The sequence below is a fragment of the Symphalangus syndactylus genome, chromosome 14 (assembly GCF_028878055.3).
Source record: "Symphalangus syndactylus isolate Jambi chromosome 14, NHGRI_mSymSyn1-v2.1_pri, whole genome shotgun sequence".
Classification (NCBI taxonomy): domain Eukaryota; kingdom Metazoa; phylum Chordata; class Mammalia; order Primates; family Hylobatidae; genus Symphalangus; species Symphalangus syndactylus.
Window position 1 is genome coordinate 89,915,195 of NC_072436.2, and position 21,066 is coordinate 89,936,260.

The 21,066-nt window shown below is 33.7% G+C and overlaps 1 protein-coding gene across 25 annotated transcripts in view; it reads left to right on the forward strand.

Moving 5' to 3' along the window:
• Nucleotides 1–21,066, forward strand: part of NRXN1 (neurexin 1) — a 1,136,968-nt gene that overhangs the window by 95,582 nt on the left and 1,020,320 nt on the right. For 9 of the 25 annotated variants that reach the window (XM_055242630.2, XM_055242605.2, XM_055242606.2 and 6 more), the window contains 3 exons: nucleotides 14,625–14,642; nucleotides 17,891–17,920; nucleotides 18,699–18,710. The exons of 7 other annotated variants lie outside the window; for them this stretch is intronic. In XM_055242630.2, the coding sequence (XP_055098605.1) occupies nucleotides 14,625–14,642; nucleotides 17,891–17,920; nucleotides 18,699–18,710 (60 nt within the window). The remainder of the gene's footprint in view (nucleotides 1–14,624; nucleotides 14,643–17,890; nucleotides 17,921–18,698; nucleotides 18,711–21,066) is intronic. 9 more of the 25 variants (XR_010115466.1, XM_055242609.2, XM_063616868.1 and 6 more) reach the window with 3 other exon arrangements.

Below are 21,066 nucleotides of genomic sequence, written 5' to 3' on the forward strand. Positions count from 1 at the left end.
TTTCTCATCTAAAATTAATGTGAAAAAAAAAAAAAAAACTTTAGCCAAATTGTACTTACTATCCTTAAGTAAGGAGTACGCAACTTTGATCTTGTTTGTTATCTGAAGTCTGCTTCTTAAGTAATTTAGTTATTGACACCATTTCTTTTGAAGTTGTATTCAAACTTGTGACCCAGAGATCACAGGGTTATGTTGTGTCATGCAATGTGGCCTTTGGTTTTCTTTTCTTTTCTTTTTTTTTTTTTTTGAGATGGAGTCTTTCTCTGTCACCAGGTTGGAGTACAGTGGCACGATATTGGTTCACTGCAACCTCCACCTCCTGGGTTCAAGCAGTTCTCCTGCCTAAGCCTCCCATGTAGCTGGGACTGCAGGCGTGCACCACCATGCCCAGCTAATTTTTGCATTTTTGGTAGAGATGGGGTTTCACCATGTTGGCCAGGATGGTCTCGATCTCTTGACCTCATGATCCGCTGCCTTGGCCTCCGAAAGTGCTGGGATTACAGATGTGAGCCACCTACACCCGGCCTGGTTTTCTTATCTTTTAAATAAGATAATATTAAATCTCTTAAATTGCACTTTAAGTTCATGGATTGAAAAACTTAAGTTTAGCCAGAATTTCAGGAGCCATAAATAGAATTAAATAATAAATAGGAAATAACTCTATTTTGCAGGTCTGTTCTATTTAAAGTCAGGACTAGTATCATAATCCCTTCATAAGAAAGTCACTTGAAAATTTAATTGATGGCTATATAATTCTAAATGCAATGGGTAGTTCTTAAAAATTTAATTGACAGCTATATAATTCTAAATGCAATGGGTGGTTCGGTTGTTTCTGCATGTCCCAGTTAACTACTATATGGATGAATTTTCTAATTAATGTACATCCCCACTGGAATCAGAACATGCATGTCATGTTTACCAGATTAGTATCCCTGAAAACAGCATTTGAAATTGTATGTTTCTTTTGTGCATAATTGATGTGGTTATTTTGAATTGTTTTAATTAGAGGGAGCATTATTTTAGTTTAGTATTTACATGTTAGGTACCATGGTAACTAGTTTAAGTGAAACCTAAAATTAATTATTTGTACCAAAATCCTGAGAATGCCATCTTAAATACCTTGCTTATTCTTGAAGTTTATCAAGGCAAATTGTTAGAGAAAAGAAAAGTTGCTTGAGATCATCCTAAAATGTCACTAATCTAATTGTGTTCAATATTCGCATCCTATCCAATAAAAATAGGTTTAAGTTTGACATATTTTATTATAAATAATAAATCATAAACTTATTAAAATTCTGAAAAAGAAATTTGGTTTTTAGATTGTAAACAAAATTATTTAATTTACTAAAAATGTTTCCATTGTTAACTTACTAAATATATCATGAAACAATAGCTCGTATTCAGGAAACAATGCTAGTTTTCCAAAAAATGTGATTTCTAAAAGAAGCTTTGTAAGTCATTATTTTAATGGGGCTGCCTACTTGTAATTTTTTTTTTTTTTTTTTTGAGATGGAGTCTCGCTCTGTTGCCCAGGCTAGAGTGCAGTGGTGTGATCTCAGCTCACTGCAAGCTCCGCCTCCCAGGTTCATGCCATTCTCCTGCCTTAGCTTCCCAGGTAGCTGGGACTACAGGCATCCACCACCACTCCTGGCTAATTTTTTGTATTTTTAGTAGAGACGGGGTTTCACCGTGTTAACAAGGATGGTCTCGATCTCCTGACCTTGTGATCCTCCTGCCTCGGCCTCCCAAAGTGCAGGGATTACAGGCATGAGCCACCACGCTTGGCCCCTACATTTAATTTTTTAAAAATTTACAATTATTTACTCCTGTAAATATACTGCTAAGCCTGTAGGGTACCTGTGACTAATTAAAAGTTTGCTAAACCTCCCTAATACAGAGGAATGAACATAGAATTTGGAGTCAGGCCTGATTTTACCATTTGGTCATTCATTCTTCGTTTAATTCCTCATGTTTATTGACTATTTGCTATTTGTCAGGCATTTTGCTAAAAATGAAATTTTAAGTTTCTTGAGACCTCCTCAGCCATGCAGAACTGTGAGTCAATTTAAACTCTTTATGAATTACCCAGTCTTGGGTAGTTCTTTATAGCAGTGTGAAACAGACTAATACAGAAAATTGATATCAGGAGTGGGGTACCGCTATAAAGATACCCAAAAATGTGGAAGCAACTTTGGAACTGGGTAACGGAATAGTTTGTAGGGCTCAAAAGAAGACAGGAAGATATGGGAAAGTTTGGAACTTGCTAGAGTCTTATTGAGTGGTTCTGACAAACATACTGATAGTGATATTGACAGTGAAGTCAGGTGTGACATAACAGCTTTTTAGTCAACAATGGACTCCATATATGATGATGGTTCCACAAGATTGTAATGGACCTGAAAAATGCCTAGTGACATAATAGCCATCGAGCACACATACCTTAATTTTCATTTTTTATAAATTTAGTGTAGCTTAAATGTACCATGTTTATAAAGTTTACAGTAGTGTACAGTAATGTCCTAGGCTTTCACATTTACTCACTACTTACTGTCTGACTTGCCCAGAGTAACTTTCAGTCCTGCAAACTCCATTCATGGTAAGTGCCCTACACAGGTGTACCATTAAAAAAAAATCATATTTTTACTGTACCTTTCCTATGTTTAAATACACAAATAGCTACCTTGTATGACAGTTGTCTATAGCATTCAGTACAGTAACATGCTACATGGGTTGATAGCCTAGAAGCAATAAGCTATACTGATAGCCTAGGTGTGTAGTAGGCCATACTATCCAGATTATGCTTGCACAAGGATGAAATCACCTAACAATGCATTTCTTGAAACGAATCCCCATTCCTGAGGCATGCATGACTTTATTAGCACCTCATTGGATCTTTAATAGTTAATTTTCTCTCAAGTAATCATGGCCATGTCTTTATAATAATTGAATGAGATTACACAAGTGGAAATATTTTTTGAGTTTAAGAGACAGTTGTATTCTTCATCATCATCATCATCATCATCTACTTCATAAAAAACAATCCATGGAGAAAGTTTGGAAATGCCTAACTAATAAATCTGGGACTGCCTGAGATTTGGATGGCAACTAATACTAAACTCCTTCAGTTTATTTTGCCCCAAATGACATGTCCAGTTGATAGAGTTCCTTACATCTGGTGTGAGAATACAACTTAAGAAAGCTCACTGTGGCAAGTAAATCCTGCCAACTAAAAGAAACATACTCATTCCCATCCTACTCATAGTTTCATAGAAGCCAAGCAGGAAATTGAGGTAGGAAACTAATTATTCTTTATAACACATATTTATTAAGCAAATTCTACATGTACATACCATGCTGGAAGCTGAACAAAAGAAGGGGAATGGAAAAGGCATTGCTCTTATGGAGCCTGTGATTTGTATAAGGAAGCATTAATTATACTAATTTAATGGCTAACATCATTAAATACATATTATCCATAAATAAGATGCTTTATAATCTGGCATTATTGAATAAGGGGCCTTACATTCTTTTGCTGTGAGCCAAACTCTGTGGAGCAAGTTAAACATTTAGCATTGAGAAACATTTTTAAATATTAAAAAAAGCATATTAGATTTTTCTGATTTGTGATAACAGACCCTAGAAGTCTCGTAACTACAGGCACCTTGCTCTGTCCAATTTCTTCTTCACGATGAATAGATAAAACACTGAAGTATTGGTAAGGAATGCCTAGATTCTCCAATGATTCATAGTTTCTTAGTGTATTTTTTGTTCCTGACAATTTATTGATTTTTTTTAAATTATCACATTACTCACATTTTCATACATGTTTACAAACTTTCAAGTGATTGATTTAATTCTCATAGTCTATTATTAGGCTTGTTAAAAATTATCAAGTCTATTTTCTCAATCTCAGTCCAGAATAGTTTTCATATTGCTCTGAGCCGTATTAATTAAAAAAAACATGACACTGTCTATTCAGTATTTCGGAAAGCAGTGACTTTTCTGCTCTCTTTCCATTGTGCTTTCCCCATGTGTTAAGTATTATTTTCAATATTACCCATTTTGAGCATAATTTACTTTAGACAGCTACAAGATATACATTGCCTAAGCTACTAGGTACTGCCACAAGCTGCATTACTAGCAGCTATTAGCCATTTCACATACTTACTGTATATGTTGCACAACTAGTTTTCTTCTTAGTTATTGCAATGCTGTCAGAAATGTATTAAGGTTTTCTGTCATATTTATTATTTTATGTAAAAGTGTATTTTCTCTAGCAGTAGAAGATCTAAGATAGTACTGAGTCAGGATGCTGACTCTGACTTTCCAACACATATTTTCTTCACTATAAATATTAATAAGCATCTCATTATGTTGTATAATCTCTTTCAAGTTGTTCTAATACCAAGGTTGGGCTAAAATGTCAGATGACCTCAGTGTCTTTTGGAAATCGTCTTTCCTTCTCAATACTTAGTTTATTTACCCAACAACAGCTCATATGCTTGGGAAATATGGATTAAATGTTATTCATTAGGAAATCGAGGTATAAATGCGTTGCCTTATTTCAGTCACTGTGTATCAATGGAGATTTGATGTCACTAATCTATCATAAAAGGGCAGTTTTCTATAATCATTAAAGATATTTAATGTTTGGAGCAGGCCAGCATTCTTTAAACACAAAAATAGACTTGGCAAATACTTTAAATACTAAAATAGACTTGGCAAAGTCTATTATAAATTTTTATTATACATCTTACTTATTCTTGACTTGAAACTTTTTATTTCGTCATTTCATCTGATAGATAATTTTGCCACTTTTTTTTTGCTTTTGCTTTTCCACCATTCCATATTCAGGGTTACTTTTTTGTTTTTGAGACAGTGTCTTGCCCTGTCACCTAGGCTGGAGTGCAGTGGTGTGATCTGTGCTCACTGCAACCTCCGCCTCCCAGGTTCAAGTGATTATCCTGTCTCAGCCTCCTGAGTAGCTGGAATTACAGGTGCCTGCCACCATGCCTGGCTAATTTTTGGATTTTTAAGAGACATGCAGTTTCACCAGGCTGGTCTTGAACTGTTCACCTCAAGTGATCCGCCTGCCTTGGCCTCCCAAAGTACTGAAATTATAATAGGCCTGAGCCACTGCGCCCAGCCTCAGGATTATTTTTCTATTCTCCCTACTCAGTTTTTATTTGCCTTCTCATTGGTTCATTTATTTCTATGTAGTAGTTCCTTAATAGGATCTTGGACTTTTCTAGAATTAACTAGAGGTGTGAACTGCTCCATTTATCCAACTTCCTTCTCTCTGCTGTATTTAAGTCTTACAGAAATGTTGATTATTTTATTTGCTCCTTTGGTTTATTTTTCTATGGTGTAATATTCAAAAAGAGGCCCATGTTATAGGAAGGAAAGTCTTTGACTTATAAGAGAATACATTCTATAAGATAGTAGGTTGAAAGGCACTTTTTAAATTAATTTTAAAACTGTTAAAAGCTTATTAAACTCTTATGTTGAAAAATGGTCATAGACTTAAAGATAGTAATGATAAATGATCTAATTGGGCATACTGGGAGAATGAGGGGCTTAAGAGTAAAAAGATATTAGACTACTAGTTTAGTTTACTTAAAAATCAAAATATGTTCAGCATTTTCTCATCTGTGAGGTCTAAAGGAAAAGACTTATGATGGAAAGAGTAATAATTGTCCAGAGTTTGAATTATTCAAACACATTTTTAAATGAATACAGTAAAATTTTTATCAGGGTTATTTCCTAATTGTTGTTATTATTTTAAAGTTAAGTGGAGATACTACAAAGTTCTCCATATTGCACAAATGTAATAACCCTGCTCTAAATAGATGTTTGCTTTTAAAACCATCATGCATTTTAATTATTTCCTTTTTTGAATAAAGGACAAATAATATGTACATTATATGAATAGCTTGATATTAAAAGATATTGTCAGAGAAGCTGTAGTTAATACCGCTCAATAGAACTTACTGTGATGACTGAAAACTTCACAATTTGTGCTGTCCAGCCTGGTAGCCAATGGCTACATGTGGCTATTGAGCATGTGGAATGTGGCTAAGGAACTGAAATTTTAATTTTACTTAGAAATATGCCATATGTCTCTGTGGTTACATATTCGACCATGCAGTTAGAAAATACTCTCTTTTTCTAATATGTACAAACAAATAAAATTGAAATAACAGATACAAAGGGGAAAAGAGAAGTTTGTAATTTATTTAATGCCTATTATTAGTAAGGTAAAATGTTTATAGGAAAAGTGGTAATGTAGTAGTTGTGTTATTATTGATGATCTTATCAAAGTATTTATTATAAATGTTTTTCTTCTATTCATGTTAACTTTTGTAGAAAAAATATTTTTATTGAGAAAAATATCACAGTTTGAATTTGTGTATGAAATTAAATACCAATTGGATGTGTATATGTGTACACATATGTGTTAGAGAGATACATACATGCTGGTACTGATGCTTAGGGAGGAGCTTTTGAAGTAATGGTATCATTGTATTGCCACACATTTTAAAGCAACATATAATGAGGTGTGGCTTGATGAGATTATTTTTAAAATTAAATTTTCTTGAAATTGTTTTGGTAGAAATGCAGACTGGCTGGTAGTCATAGAAAGCAGTTTAAGCAAATTTCAAGAAGTAATTAGGTATACCATCTTATTATACATTTTTAAAAAGTAAAATGAACTCCTCTGAATTATGGAATTAACATTTTAAGGTGCTATATTAGAGTTACAAAAGGAAATTTCTCTTTCTATTCAGCATGTTTTCTTAAGTAGTGAATGACCATTTCAGGAAAACATTAAAAAGGAATCATTAGGGTATCTAGAAATTTGTATTTGTGTTGATTTGATTTTATGGATCAGTAAATCAACAGATATAGAATGGATTAATCAAGCTCGTGGCTCTCTCTTCCACATGACCAGTATTCATATGGGCTTAGTTTAGCCACTAGACATTAACTCAAATAACTACATATATAATACCTTCAAAAGTATATAATTGGTTGTACCTATAAACAAACTATTTTCCTATTACTCTGTAACACAAAACACTTTTTTTCCCAAAGAGAACTGCAGTTTGTACAGTATTTAATTTTTCTTCCTGCAAAAGAATTATAATTTGCTGCTCAGTTCCCAGGAGATTTACTACACAGCAAGTATGTAAGGGGAATGTAAGTAATATTTTTTACCAGATTTGCATTTTATAACTCCAACAAAAAAGCAAATATATTTTATGTGGCAAATTCATAATATATTGTCTCACCTATCAAAATATTTGGCTTTGAACAAAAGTGTCATTTTGTTTCAGATATTTAAAAAGGAAGGCACAATTTATGTGATCGGAATGAAATGAGTGCTTTTCTTTAAATTTTAAAGACAGCAAGAAATTTATGGAATAATTATTTCTTTGATTTCTAGTGGTTAGAATGCCCATGGGTAAACACATTTATAAACCTGGGCCTAATTTTGCTGTTAAAGTAGGACAAAAGATTTTCTAAATGTATGTTTGTTGTTGTTGTTGTTGTTTTTCCTGAGGAAACAATTTATTCTAACAATCTAGAGAAGAGGACTGGGAGACTTTTTTTTTTCTTTAATAAAGGAAATTAAGCAGTATTAAAGTTTCTTAGACTTTATAGAATCAACAAATAAATGCGATTAAGAAAATAGTATTTTTCTCTGAGGTTTTTCTGCCTTCTTGCAACAGGATCTGTGAAATCAGGCTTCTCACAGTCTTCCTACTCATTTATTCTATTGCTGTTAAGAAAAAAAAGTGGTAACAGTAGTTATATTTTGTGTGTGTGTTTTTCTAGCACATTATTTTTTAAAAATTATTTCAATAGATTTTTGGGAACAGGTGGTGTTTGGTTTCATGGATAAGTTCTTTAGTGGCGATTTCTGAGACGTTGGTGCATCCATCACCCGAGCAGTGTACACTGTACCTAATGTGTATTCTTGTATCCCTTATTCTTCTCCTGCCCTTCCCCCTGAGTCCCCAGAGTCTATTATGTTTGCCTTTGTGTCCTCATAGCTTAGTTCCCACTTGTAAGTGGGAACATACAATATTAACATTGATGTCAGTGGCCTAAATGCTCCACTTAAAAGATACAGAATGGCAAAATAGATAAAAATCTACCAACCAAGTATTTGCTGTCTTCAAGAGATTGACCTAACACATAAGGACTCACGTAAACTTAACGTAAAGAGGTGGAAAAAGATATTCCATGCAAATGGAAAGCAAAAGTGAGCAGGAAGGAAGGATGATTCTCCTTCCTCAGCCTCCTGTGTAGCTGGGATTACAGGCATGTGCCACCATGCGCAGCCAATTTTTGTATTTGTAGTAGAGATGGGGTTTCACCATGTTAGCCAGGCTAGTCTCGAACTCCTGACCCCAAGTGATCCACTTGCCTCGGCCTCCCAAAGTACTGGGATAACAGGTGTGAACCACCATAGTCAGCCTGATTATAAGTAATATTTTATGGCCAGGCATCTGGCCAACATGGTGAAATCCTGTCTCTACTAAAAAAATGCAAACATTAGCAGAGCATGGTGGTGGGCGCCTGTAATCCCAGCTACTTGGGAGGCTGAGGCAGGAGAATTGCTTGAACCCAGGAGACAGAGGTTGCAGTGAGCCAACACTGTGACACTGCACTCCAGCCTTGGCAACAGAGTGAGACTCCATCTCCAGAAAAAAAAAAAAAAAAAAAGTAACATTTTAATCAATCCAGAGAGCCTCCTGGAAAATTTCAATGTGTGATCTAATTTATTTAGCTAAATATGGCCTATTCCTTTTAAAATAATTTTCAGTGATTTTCATAAAACTTTGAAATTAATTTAGTCATAAACTGACACATGTAAATACAGTGAATTTTTAACACTATATGAAATGAAAAACTAAGAGCTCTGAAGAAATGAAAAATCAAATCCTTTTATTATGTCATGCATTTTTCCTTCCAAGGAATAGCTTCCTTCCAAGCTGTTTGTTACATATGTGAGGGTCCTATTGAAGTGAAGATAACAATATAAAATATTCTTATTTTGATATAAAATTTCATTTTTTCTTCAATATAAAAAGAATGTATAATTGTCAGGTCAGCCATATCATATAAATTTATTTTCTATTCACTGCATGTAAATATAATTTTTCAGCATCAAACTTAAGACTCGTTTTTACAATGTAGTTTAGTCATGTTTTTGATTTCATCACAAAGTATTTTTGCCTTTTCTTAGATAAATTAAATAGATTTGTTTTGGACATGTCTAAGAACCCAAGTATAGAATAATAAAGTAAGAGTATTTTAATATTTAGTTGAAAAATCTCTGTAGTAAGATGAAAAAAAATTGTGAAAAAAATTTATATACCAGTAGGTGTTTGACAGCTCTTTCAAATGAAGGCCATTAGTCTTGTTAGTGGGAGTTCACCTACTTTTCATCTTAATGATAGCAAACCTAGAACACATTGCAGAATATTCTCTGCTGGTAATACACAGGCTAAAGGATGTCTGCTGTCCATCTGTTCACAAAGAAGTCAAACCCACATAACCACTAGAAGGGTTGGTAAGTTGGGAAAGTAGGTAGGGTGTATGTAAGTTCACTCTCTTAAACTCAGTCTAAGAGCTTTCTTGCTCTGTATCCTAAAATATGATGACGTCAAACTCTTAGAAAGGAAAGCACTGCTCACCTGAGCCACCTTTCTTAGGAGAGTTGTGTGACAGTGATTAAGCTTGGTTGGGAGGGTATGTGATAAGCACTCTGCTTAGTGTTATCTGTCAATTCTGTATCAAGAAGCATTCATTTCTCAGCAATAAAAAATAAAAATAGGTGGTGTGAGCACACATACTGTAGACTGTGCTTGTCCCCGTGTTTACAGTCACTGTTAAATTCAGTGTTCCTTCCCAAGTCCAACTATTAAAATGAATGTTGATATGTTAACTCTCAAGATTTAGACTTGGGGAAGAACTGAGGTTATCAAAGCAAAACAAATTTTAAAATCCTTGTAGCAGTTCCTCATGAAAATTTGAAATTGAATTCATTATAGCTTATGTGAGTCATTCGATTTATATTATAATATGTCGACTAACAGTTATTAAATTTCATCAGGTTCATCAAATAGCTTAATCACTATAAATCGCGTTAACTTTAGGCTTTCTTGCTTTCCTTCCTCCTTACCCCTTTCTCTTTTTCTCTTCTTTCTTTTAATTGTCGTTAACAAGATAGAACATTTTGAATTAAATACCACACATGTCTTTGTAACAAAGTATTTTGGGGGGAAATTGTTTTAAGTGTTTCTAGTGTGATGCCAGGAACATCTGTGTTGCTGCATCCGGTTTAGAGATACTTTTTTTATTCCTGAGCAGTGAAGAAGGAGAAAAACTGGCTGTTGTAGTTGACTCCATATATTCCTTAGGATGAGGACTCCAGGCATCTGGGTGGGAGTGTCCAGGAATATTATTTAGCTGGGATTGAAAAAGGAGGTGATGTCCTCTGTTAAACAGCATGTTTGAAATTAGCCCAATTCCTGTCCAGGGCCATTTCTTTCCTTCCCTGAGTCTCCATAATGGACCTTTATGCTTGATTTTCTCTTTGAACGTCCTCTTGGTTCTGGCCCACATTTCTATTCCTTCAGCTGACTGCTGCTTTAATCCACAGTCTCAGTAATTTCCTCCATTTCCCAGTGCTTGAAGCATTCCCAGACTATTGAGGTTTTTTAAAGGCTTTCACTGCTAATACCAAAAGAACAAACAAAGCTCCATCCTGTGCCACCATGGGAACTAAGCTCTGCTGTACTGGCATTTGATCTCCAAAATGAGGAGTACAGGCTTGAGAAGTAATGTGATGGGCTAGAGAGACGTGGATAGAAGTTAGCGAGCTCCTTGTATGGAGGAAGGAAACAGAATCTTATTCTTCATCTGTCTTTCCACTGCCTGTTACCACCACCAGTTTTGCTGTAATATGCCATACCTTGGAGTGCTTGTATCTGGGACAGAAGCTACTCGCAGTGGTGGCAATTTTGATGGAGGAGAGAGGGAATCAAAGAAAATGAGGGGAGCCAGTCACAGGCAGCTAGCAGAGAAGGAAGGGAACCAAAAATTAAAGAAGTAAAGGAATGCCCAAGTGATATCAGGACGCTTCTATTGGCCATTTTTTAATGTAAGTTGTAGTACTAAATGGACCACTGTCTGTACATTTAGAGAAAGACTTACATATTGCCAAACTTTAACACTGATTATACAGAAAGGAGATTTTTGTGATATTTTATTCCAAATTTTAATTTTTTGCTGGTGATGATTTTCTTTATATTGAAACAAGCACATTTGTTTTTGTATTCACTTCTTTTCCTAGAACCATATACTTAAGAGTATGTGCAAAGAACACTGGAATGATAAATTAAAATTACTGTCCTTGCATTCTTACAAGCTGGGGGCCAAAGATAAAAATTTTGTGGGGATGCTCTTTTACAGTGATTTTAAAACAGGCTGTTGCTTGCCGCCTTGTCAGCACACAGCCATTATTCATAGCATGATTGATATTCTGGTGCCCAATTCCCATCTTTGTGAGAGAAGCCCATCTTATCTGAAAGAAAAATAAAATGTAAAGTATCTTTTTCACAGCTCTATATTCATTATTTTTCCAATCAAAAGAAAACAAGAGTGTGATCTTTATAGGTGGCATGGTCATCGTAGTAAAGTTGATGATTAAGAGACGCACTTCATTTACTCAGCAAGGATTAGGTCAGCAGAATTAAGAAGCCAGGGTTTTCTGCAAACCAAGAGATTTTCCCTAACTTGACAGTGTCCACAGGTAAGGCCGGATGGACTGCTTTCTACCTTACTCTAAACCAAAATATGCTGCTTTACCTGTACACTGTGGCATGCCAAAATTCATCACCTGTCCTTGTTGCTGCTCAAAAGCAAAGTAGCATTTGTATGTATAAGAATCTACAAAGATAAAGTTGTTATGAGGAGATAAACTATTCTTTTTTGACTCGACATTTATTATTTAGTACAGAAATAAAATGGAAAGGAAAGAGAAGGGAAAAAATACCTGGAGAATGGTTTTAAATGCTGGAGCTACCACCATTTATAATCATGTCGAAATTCTGAAATAATGTAGGGATTTTCTTTAGGTTAACAAGTTTTAAATTATGTAAAGTTAGCAAATGGATACCAGAATAGAGTAGAATGGAAGAGGAAAGAGGATTTTTATTCTGAGTTTGAATCTGAAAATATACAGAAACTGAAGGAAAGTCTGTTCCAAGCCAGTTGTCTTCATCATCATCATCATCATTGTTTTTTTAAACAGTGGTTAATATATCACCCATTTATTCTAGTACTTAGATTTTTTTTTCTAAATCTAAATTTTCTGAGACAGACCACTTTTCTGGATTTAGTTGAGTCAGAATTTGTTTACACATTAAGCATGACTTGGATTGTATTCAGGAATTCCCATTATTAAGCTTGTTCTCATTATGAATAAGAATTCAGCAAAAATGCTAGATGGTAGAGTAGGATCCATGGCAAAACCTAGGATTGTACCTGTGGTCATGAAAGGAGAACTTGCTGTCAGGACTGAATCAGTGATCTTGAACTCCCTTTATAATACCCTACTTAGTACTTTCCTAAAGTTGGTGTCAGGCCTGGGCCTGTTTCATTTTGTTGGTTTGCTTTTCTTTCCTTTTTTTAATCATAGTTTTAGGCCATACTTTACCAAAATTTCTATGGAAGCACTGCTCCTCACGACCATATTTTCCCATCTTTACGGAAATTAAATAATGCTGTAGCAATTGACATACTGTCTTGGCACTTGACTGTCCTCTAAATTCCCTGATTTTATTATTTTACAATACATATTAAATAATCTTGTTAAGAAGTAAGCATCTTAAACAGAAGATACAATTTCAAAGGGCAGTTAATATACAGGTAAAGTATATCTTAAACATTACAATAATTTATATCCCTGTATTATGTCCAATATAATGCAGTAAAACAAAACTTTAATATTTGTGTTTGTGTAACGTCAAAGTCACCACTGAAAAGTAACAAATTCAGCCTAATTCCTTATTTAATAAATTGGCAGTCAAAAAAACAAACAAAAACAAACTAGAAGTCAATATCACAAACCAAATATTTGAAACTTTTTTTGTTGTTTCTTTAAAAATAAACTCTGGAAAACCAAGTATTGTGTAAAGATGTTATTACCCACATTTAGCCACTAGCCATTTTCTGTTACGTGCTAACACCACATCAGTAAATGTGCCTGTGTTGATACTTCAGTTTTCAGCTGAAATGTTTTAAACAAAATTGTTGATTTTTAATTCATTAGTAACTTTATCCAATTAAGAAGGTTTTAGGTGAACCTAATAAAATGTTACATTCTTAGTTGTTTTTGCCTTCAAGTTTCTATACTTGCATGTTGCCATGTTTATAAACACTTTTGATCAAATGATGACTTTATAAAGTACAATTAATTAAACAAAAAATAAGGATGAGACTAAAATGTCAACATGGGTAGAGTTTACTATTAGAACATTTTTGATAAGTACTGAAACCTTGCTCTTGCCCTAGTCCCCTAAGACAGCTTTCCCTTCCATTTCTTGCCTGGATGCCAGGCCCCGAGTGTCAAATAGAACTTGAATTTTCCAGTAGGTGCTAATAATACTTTAAACCTTATATACTTATATTGATTATCTTAGGAAATACAAATCTGCTTGGATATATATGTTTATACATATACATGTAGGTACACACATGGAAATATGACTAACAATACATGAAAATATGTAGGTATTTTATAGATATATAGAAATATAAGAGAAATTGGGCTAAATGTTTTCATTGTCTCAAACAAATTCATATTCACATCCTCAACAGAAGTACAAAGTTTTTAAATCATGACAAACCAATTTGCCTAATGGACAGTTCCCAATGGACTTCTCTTCCAATGATCACTTTTTCTACCTAACGTTTTTAAAAGTTAGCATTTTTATAAATTCCAATAAACTATTCTCATTTGCAATAAAATATTAATATGCTATAAATTAACCAAATAAATTGCAGATTTTAGTTCCATATAGTTATGTTGTTTTTCTTTAAGGAAAGCAATTGAGGTATTAGAAATACTAAAAGGCGGTAATGGCATATGGATAATATATTTGGTAGAACTGGAATATCTTTAAGTGAAATTTCATAGCTCTTTCCAATAGACTTCTTAAAATCTAAGGCCAAATCAGTATGTGGAAATAGAACCTTTTAGAATTGTTAAAAAGAAAACAAAAAAGCTTTTAATAATAATTGCCTAGATAGACCACACCAGCAACGTGTAATAACAATGTTTGCTTTATACTGAGCAGTTGAAAGATTTTTTTTAAAACAGGACATGGCAGTGTTATGAAAGTTTGTCTCACTTCCTATCGATGCTGCCAATGGGAGGGAACCTGCTTCCCTGTGATTTTGTTTTCCCCTTTGAATGATAGTGATGGAGCACTTGCATGATGTGTTTGGTGCCTTGCATGAGGAAGACATGCAAAGGCAAGGTCCAGTCTGCATGCTGCTTAATGAATGTTTTTCCTTTTCTCTCCCTCCTTGTCATGTGCTTTCAGAAGACAACAATGTGGAAGGTGGGTGCTTTCTACCTTATTTTTCCAACTCTCATTTGTCCTTTATTTCTTAGTACTAATAGGGTACATCTTGAAGTTAGACGGTAAGTTGAACTTCTGTCTGAACATTTGTTGGTTTCTGGATTGTGTATCACTTTTCATACAGAACACATACATTCTCAACCGTGCCATCCCAAGTATATGAAACTTTTTCAAGCTTAACTCCAACCCTTGATAGACCTCAGCATCCTATATGAACCTTAGAATAGTTATTACAGTGTTCTGTATGAGAAAAATGATACAATTCTGCTTTTTTACTTTAAAAGACAAAATATTTCTTTGTAGTTTCATAAGACAGTGCATGATCCTTTTTGCATTTTTTATCAAAATCATTTATTCTATTCTGGCAAAATTTAGCATTATCTCATTTCAAGTCCATTGGTTTGTTTAAAATGACTGGATGTATAAAAAGAGTGCAATAAAGTACTGAGTATAAGTAAGAGACATAAATTTAGATTAAAAATTAAGCCACTGGCCAGTGGAAATGAAAGCATACAGCACTTCGATATGATTCCTGGTAAGTATATTTGTAATATTTTTTGCCTGCCAAATATTTTATTCATTCTTTTATAAAAAATTATCTCTATCAAGGAATTTTGAAGAAGTTATATAGCTTATATATTTTCCTGTAGAATCCAGCAAATTAAAACATATTTCATTATTCTCATTTTTTAAGAACTTAAATGCATTAGTCAGTGTGCTACAAACAAATATTCAAAGGGTTAACATGCAAAAAGAACTAGGCATAACAAAAGAATTGTGAAACGGAAGGTTTTATCAACTTATATATGTTCTATCAACTTATATATTCACAGCATTAACAGTTCTTACATAAACAATTTACTAATTTACTAATATTTGTATATGGGAAGACAGCATTTAGTATATTTTATTTAGCTACCATATTTTGAAATATAGTCATTCTGTAAATGTACATTTCTATAGAATGAGGGATTTCTTAGAAAAAGACTCCCTATCCCAGGTTACAGATAAATAGCCATTAAGGTTACCAAGACTTCATGTATCTAAGAAAGAACACTTCATGGTAATACAGAGTTGACCAGTAGCAGGAGTAAACATTATATTTGTGATTCTTACATGGATAATATTATAATTGCTTAGCTGCTGAACATTTCTGTTTTGTTATTTAAATAAAATAGATTAAAACTTTAAAAGAAATCATAAATTACTATTTTCCAAGTGTTGTATCCACATATGGCTTCTGTTTTTGTATACTATAATTTTAATTGCATGTGAGTGTATACTTGACAAAAATGATATATTACCCTGTAGGCCTAATATCTTTTAAAATCAGTCTCATTTATATTGTGCATGTCAACTGAGTTTAAAAGTTATTTTTTAAAGGTATCTTTTCAACTTCTTTTGCATTTCCTTATCCATCCTGTGAAATGCTTTTCTTTTCTCTTAAAATCCTATTGCATTCCAAGAGGCTTTAAAATCAGCCTAATTAGCATGAATGCTTTTCTCTTTTCACACACATTCATCCCATGATAAGATTTTTAGAATATAGGACCATAAACTATTGTAATAAAGTCTATTCAATCATAATTTTAATATCTCTATCTATAATATGACCTTTACAGTATATGTAGGAAGTCTAGCAGGAAGAATGTGAATTCTTTGGGGATTAGTGAATTTCCATCCTTATTGATGTAGCATCAAAACCGTTAGAAGTACCTACTATATTTTCTGAAAGGTAGATCTTCAATACAGTTTCCTCATTTAGTCCATAAAAACTTATAAAATGTTACTTGGAAATATCTATAGTAGTTTTAAAAGTGAAATTAAATGAAAAAATATATAACCTGGACAAATAAGCTACTATTTATCAGCATATAAAACACTGTGAATTATCAATAGATCATAAGCTGTTGAATCTGCCTATGTGCACTTTTTGTTAAAATCACTCAGAAAATACAGAGAGGCTACAGTTCAGAGGCATCACACTACTGTGTTTAATGACTTTCATGTTATATTGTGATTAGATGATTATTTGTAATTATATCTAGCCTACAGAGATGTTTGAATACCCCTAAAATTTTAAGAAAACAACACAGATAATTTAAATACTGATGAAACCGATGTGTAATGTTATATAGCTCAAATAAAGTTTCAAATATATCTGAAATAGCACTGGGAATTGAAAATACAGGTTTATTAAAATTGATATATGTGTATTTCTCTAACATTTTCCCATATTGTAGACATATACATGGATAGAGAAATAGCTTTATTTCTGAATTTAAAATAAAAAGCTAGGAATTATGCCTTTCAGTAAAAAGTGACTTCTTGAATAGCAAAAGAATTTTTGAAAGCATATTAGTAGTATTCTCTAGAAGAGGAGTGCTCTTCAGTTTGAAGTGAATTGTCAAGCAGGAAATAATAAATAAATTAAATAAAGGAATTTCAATGTCCTTTAAAGAATTCCTTGATGAAATTACATCTGTAATATGTATCTCTACACTAACTTAGAGTTCAGCATTTAAGAAATATTTAGGTGAAATCTCAAATAATTTTGTTCTCCGAGGAAAATTGCTTTACCGTATTTGCAGCTGACCCATTGTTTCTTAAAAACCCTTTTCTGTAGTAAATTCTAACTTTACAACTGCATGTCTAATGATCGTTTTGTATTTGAACGAGCCTAGTCAGCCGCTACATGTGTCAGACAAGGAGACATTTCTGCATTATCATTTCAATGTGACTACAATTTTTTTTCTTCATTTAATTATAAAATGCTCTTTTTTTGATGAGGGGAAAAAGATCAGACCCAGCCCATGTTTCAGGTATTCCATTGGGTTTTAAAAAATGTAATTTCATCACTGAAGAATTACGAGCCCTGTGGGGGCAATATGCAAAACAGTCTCATTAAAGGGCACAGAGGGCAGATGTAATATTGAGGGGATTGGTTGGATTTTAAGTCATGCTCTTGTGCTCTTGGTTGTTCCAACTGATGCATGGAAGAAATACACAGTGCAGCATATGCCAGTGTTTAAAACGCAGTTCTAGAACACTTTGCCCCAAAGCATTCCAACCAGGGGTTGAAAGAATGCGTTTTGATTTGCCTCTGTGATACAGACATGTCTCATAGGAAACGAGATGTCTGTCACTGAACATTTTTGTCACCGTGACAACCCTGCCTTCCCATGCTCCCTTGTTTATTGCTGACTGTGCTCTTGTTTCCCTTCAAGGTCTGGCGCACCTGATGATGGGCGACCAAGGTATGGGCTCTGTTCCTTTTCCACTCTGCTTTCAGTGTTTTCTTGTTCTGTAGCTGCTTTCAAACCATCACTGCAAAGGATGGGCAAATGCTTGCAAATTATATGGCTGCAAATTAAATACATATCTTTCTTTCACATTTTTTCATGTGTTTTTCTTCCGTTTCTTTGTTCGTTTGATTTTGGTTTGTTCCTGTGGCTTTTATTTTCCTTCATTTCTTGCATTATAATATTTGCAAATAAATGAAACATAAGAAATTGTGATTGAAAATTTCTATATATTTATCAGCATATGCAGTAAAGGGTGGTTATGGTAAAGAAAAACCGACAACCATCAGAAGTTCCTGTCTGAAAGAAGATCCTCAGTTTAAACCACTGTATCCAAAAAATAAGTCCATTTTTCATCCATGCATGACAGTTTGGGAACATGCAGACATCTTTGGCTTCTCTTTTCTAGAATGCTGAGTATAGTGTTCCACAGAATCAATACTTTCTCTACATAGATTTATTGTATGTCTCTCTTTTGTGTGATCTTTTAAAAACTGAGCATGGGCCTTTCAATTTTTTGCATGTACTTGCCTTCAAAAAACGCAGAATTCCCAGCATGTCCTGATTGCATCTCCATTTGTCTTCAAGACCTTGTTTATACTTTCATGTCTTGTTTAATTTTCAGAGAGTAGTGACTTTGCATATGTTCATAATTCTTATTGTTGTTTTTCTCCTCTTTATCCTCTTTGTCTGGAAACCCTTCCTTCATGGACCCATTTCATCAAATCCATAGGTAAAAGTAAAGGTATTACATTATTTTATTTCTTCTTAGTATCATCTGTATGAATTACAGTGTGTCTGAGTTACATAAATGTAACATAAATGTATTTAGACCTTTTGGCATTGGTAATGGGCACTGGGAGGTAGGTATATGTGTTAATAAATATTTTATAAATATAAGGTAAGAAAAATCCATCAATATGTTTCTGTTTTCACCCCCACCCTTTTTTTTCTCTTTAGAGTGATCTTTTTCATGTCAGGTGCTCACATAATTAGTATATTTAGAAATTAGCTATAGGTTTTGGTGTCAGTTTCTGCAGTATCATTTAATGGTACTTAAGTAAGTGTAGGGACTGTTAATATGTGATCTTCAAACATTCAGCTCTGGAGCACAGCTGCCCCAGCCATTCTATATTGAGACATAAGTCTAAGCATGTGCACCACTGAAATGGTACTGCTGTGGGTGCATCACCTTGTTGTCTGCTAGATGTCATTTATGCACATGAACACTGTAGTAACCTAAAAAGGCAGTATTAAGAAAGAGACAAACAGAGGAGCAAGACATTTCTCTTTATGCATACTAACTTTGTTTTAAGGACATTATCAACTAGCTATGCATTCCTGCATTGCTTGGTAAGTCAGGCATGTGTACTCTTTGATGGTATTGGTGCAAAATCCAGAAGCATGTGTAATTTGCCATTTAAAACCATCTTCATTGTGTTTAATGTTGTCATTAAAAGGAAGTAAGTGGTATGCAGCTGTGGCAAACATATAGAATAGTCTGTAAATCAACCATTTTTAACTGTGTGTTAGTGAATGTTTCTATTTAGTTTCTATTTTTAATTATTATTATTAGTTTAAATGCAGGAATATCTTTATTCTTTCCTATGTTCTCAGTGTTAATCTGGTGAATTGGGACCACAGTTCACAGTTCTACACCTTTATGTTTGTGTCATCTAGCAGGAAAACTTTTCTGCTTGAAAAAGCACCTGAACATAAGCCAGGCAATATGTAAGAAATGATATCAATTTTAAATGTGTAAAATAGAGCTTTAGAAACAAATGCTGTTTGAATACTTTGATCCAACAACATAGATTATCACAGTTTTGGTTTTGGCTGCTATTTTCAATAACATAATTTAATCTCATATTAAGCCTCTAGCAGCTATGCAAATGACAGTATGTATCAATTATTTCAGAGGTTTTGTGTACCATTTTGAGTGCTTTCTAAACGTTTTCACTTGAGGCCAAAATCTCATCCACTGCCTTCTCTTAAGTGGGCATTTCTCATCATGTTCTTTAGTTTGTGGACTTAGGATGGCATAGGGGGAAGAATATATTTTATCTTACTGGCTGAGTAAAGTATATGTATATGTGTTTGTATATATGCATATGTGGATTTGTATGGATGCATGTATAAATACGTAATTTCTAAGTATATACACTCCTATATTTGTTATTTTGTGAAAAAGTAACTCTTAAAATAATTTTTTAATTATACAACCATTTTCTACATGTGGAATAGTTCATGTTTATACTCAGCTGATATTTGTTTTGGTGTACTTAATGTTAAGTGTCACTTAACTTTTTTCAGTTTTTCTATGTCAGTCTTAAATATTTTCTGTTGGCATGTGTGTCAAACATTATATTTTAACTTCACCAGTTTTCATCAGATTTTGTTCCTCAATCAGCACAAAGACACAGAGGACAGGAAATTGTTTTTTTCATTGCATTCTTCTTCTATTATTGGGACGAGTAAGCTTTTTGCTGTTAAATGGAGAGAGAAGATTTTTAGATGGACTTGAGTATTTTGCAAATCAGATTGGTACCCATTTCATATTGTTTAATTAGGTGTAGAGAAATGAGAAAGGTGATTGTAAGTCTTCTCTAATTGCAGATTAATTCAACAAATCTATATTCTGGAGCAGAAATACAATCATGACTATGACATGGCATCCACAGAGTGTTCATATAACAAGGAAATGAAAACATGTGGGCAAGTTAGAATGAATGACAGAATGGAAGTGCTGTGAGAGTGGTACAAAGTGAAGTAGGAATTCAGAAAAAGGCAAACATAACATCAATCCAAGTCTCTCTTATGTGAATATCCCCACCTTGTGCCATCTGTTGGAGGAATTAAAAAAAAATCTGGAAAAAATAATTTAGGAACTTTACATTGCAGTTTCCTATGTGGAGTTAAATCTTAGTCGTGCATAAAATCGGGGTTAAATCTGGCCAGTTTATATAACTGATTTACAGTGTAAACTTAAGTTTCCTAAATTTTTATATCTCAATATAATCATGGAGCAATTTTCTCAGTTTTCTCACTTTTCTCTTGTGTGAGTAGTGAATTCAGGGGATCTGGAATGAAGTTTTGTGGAT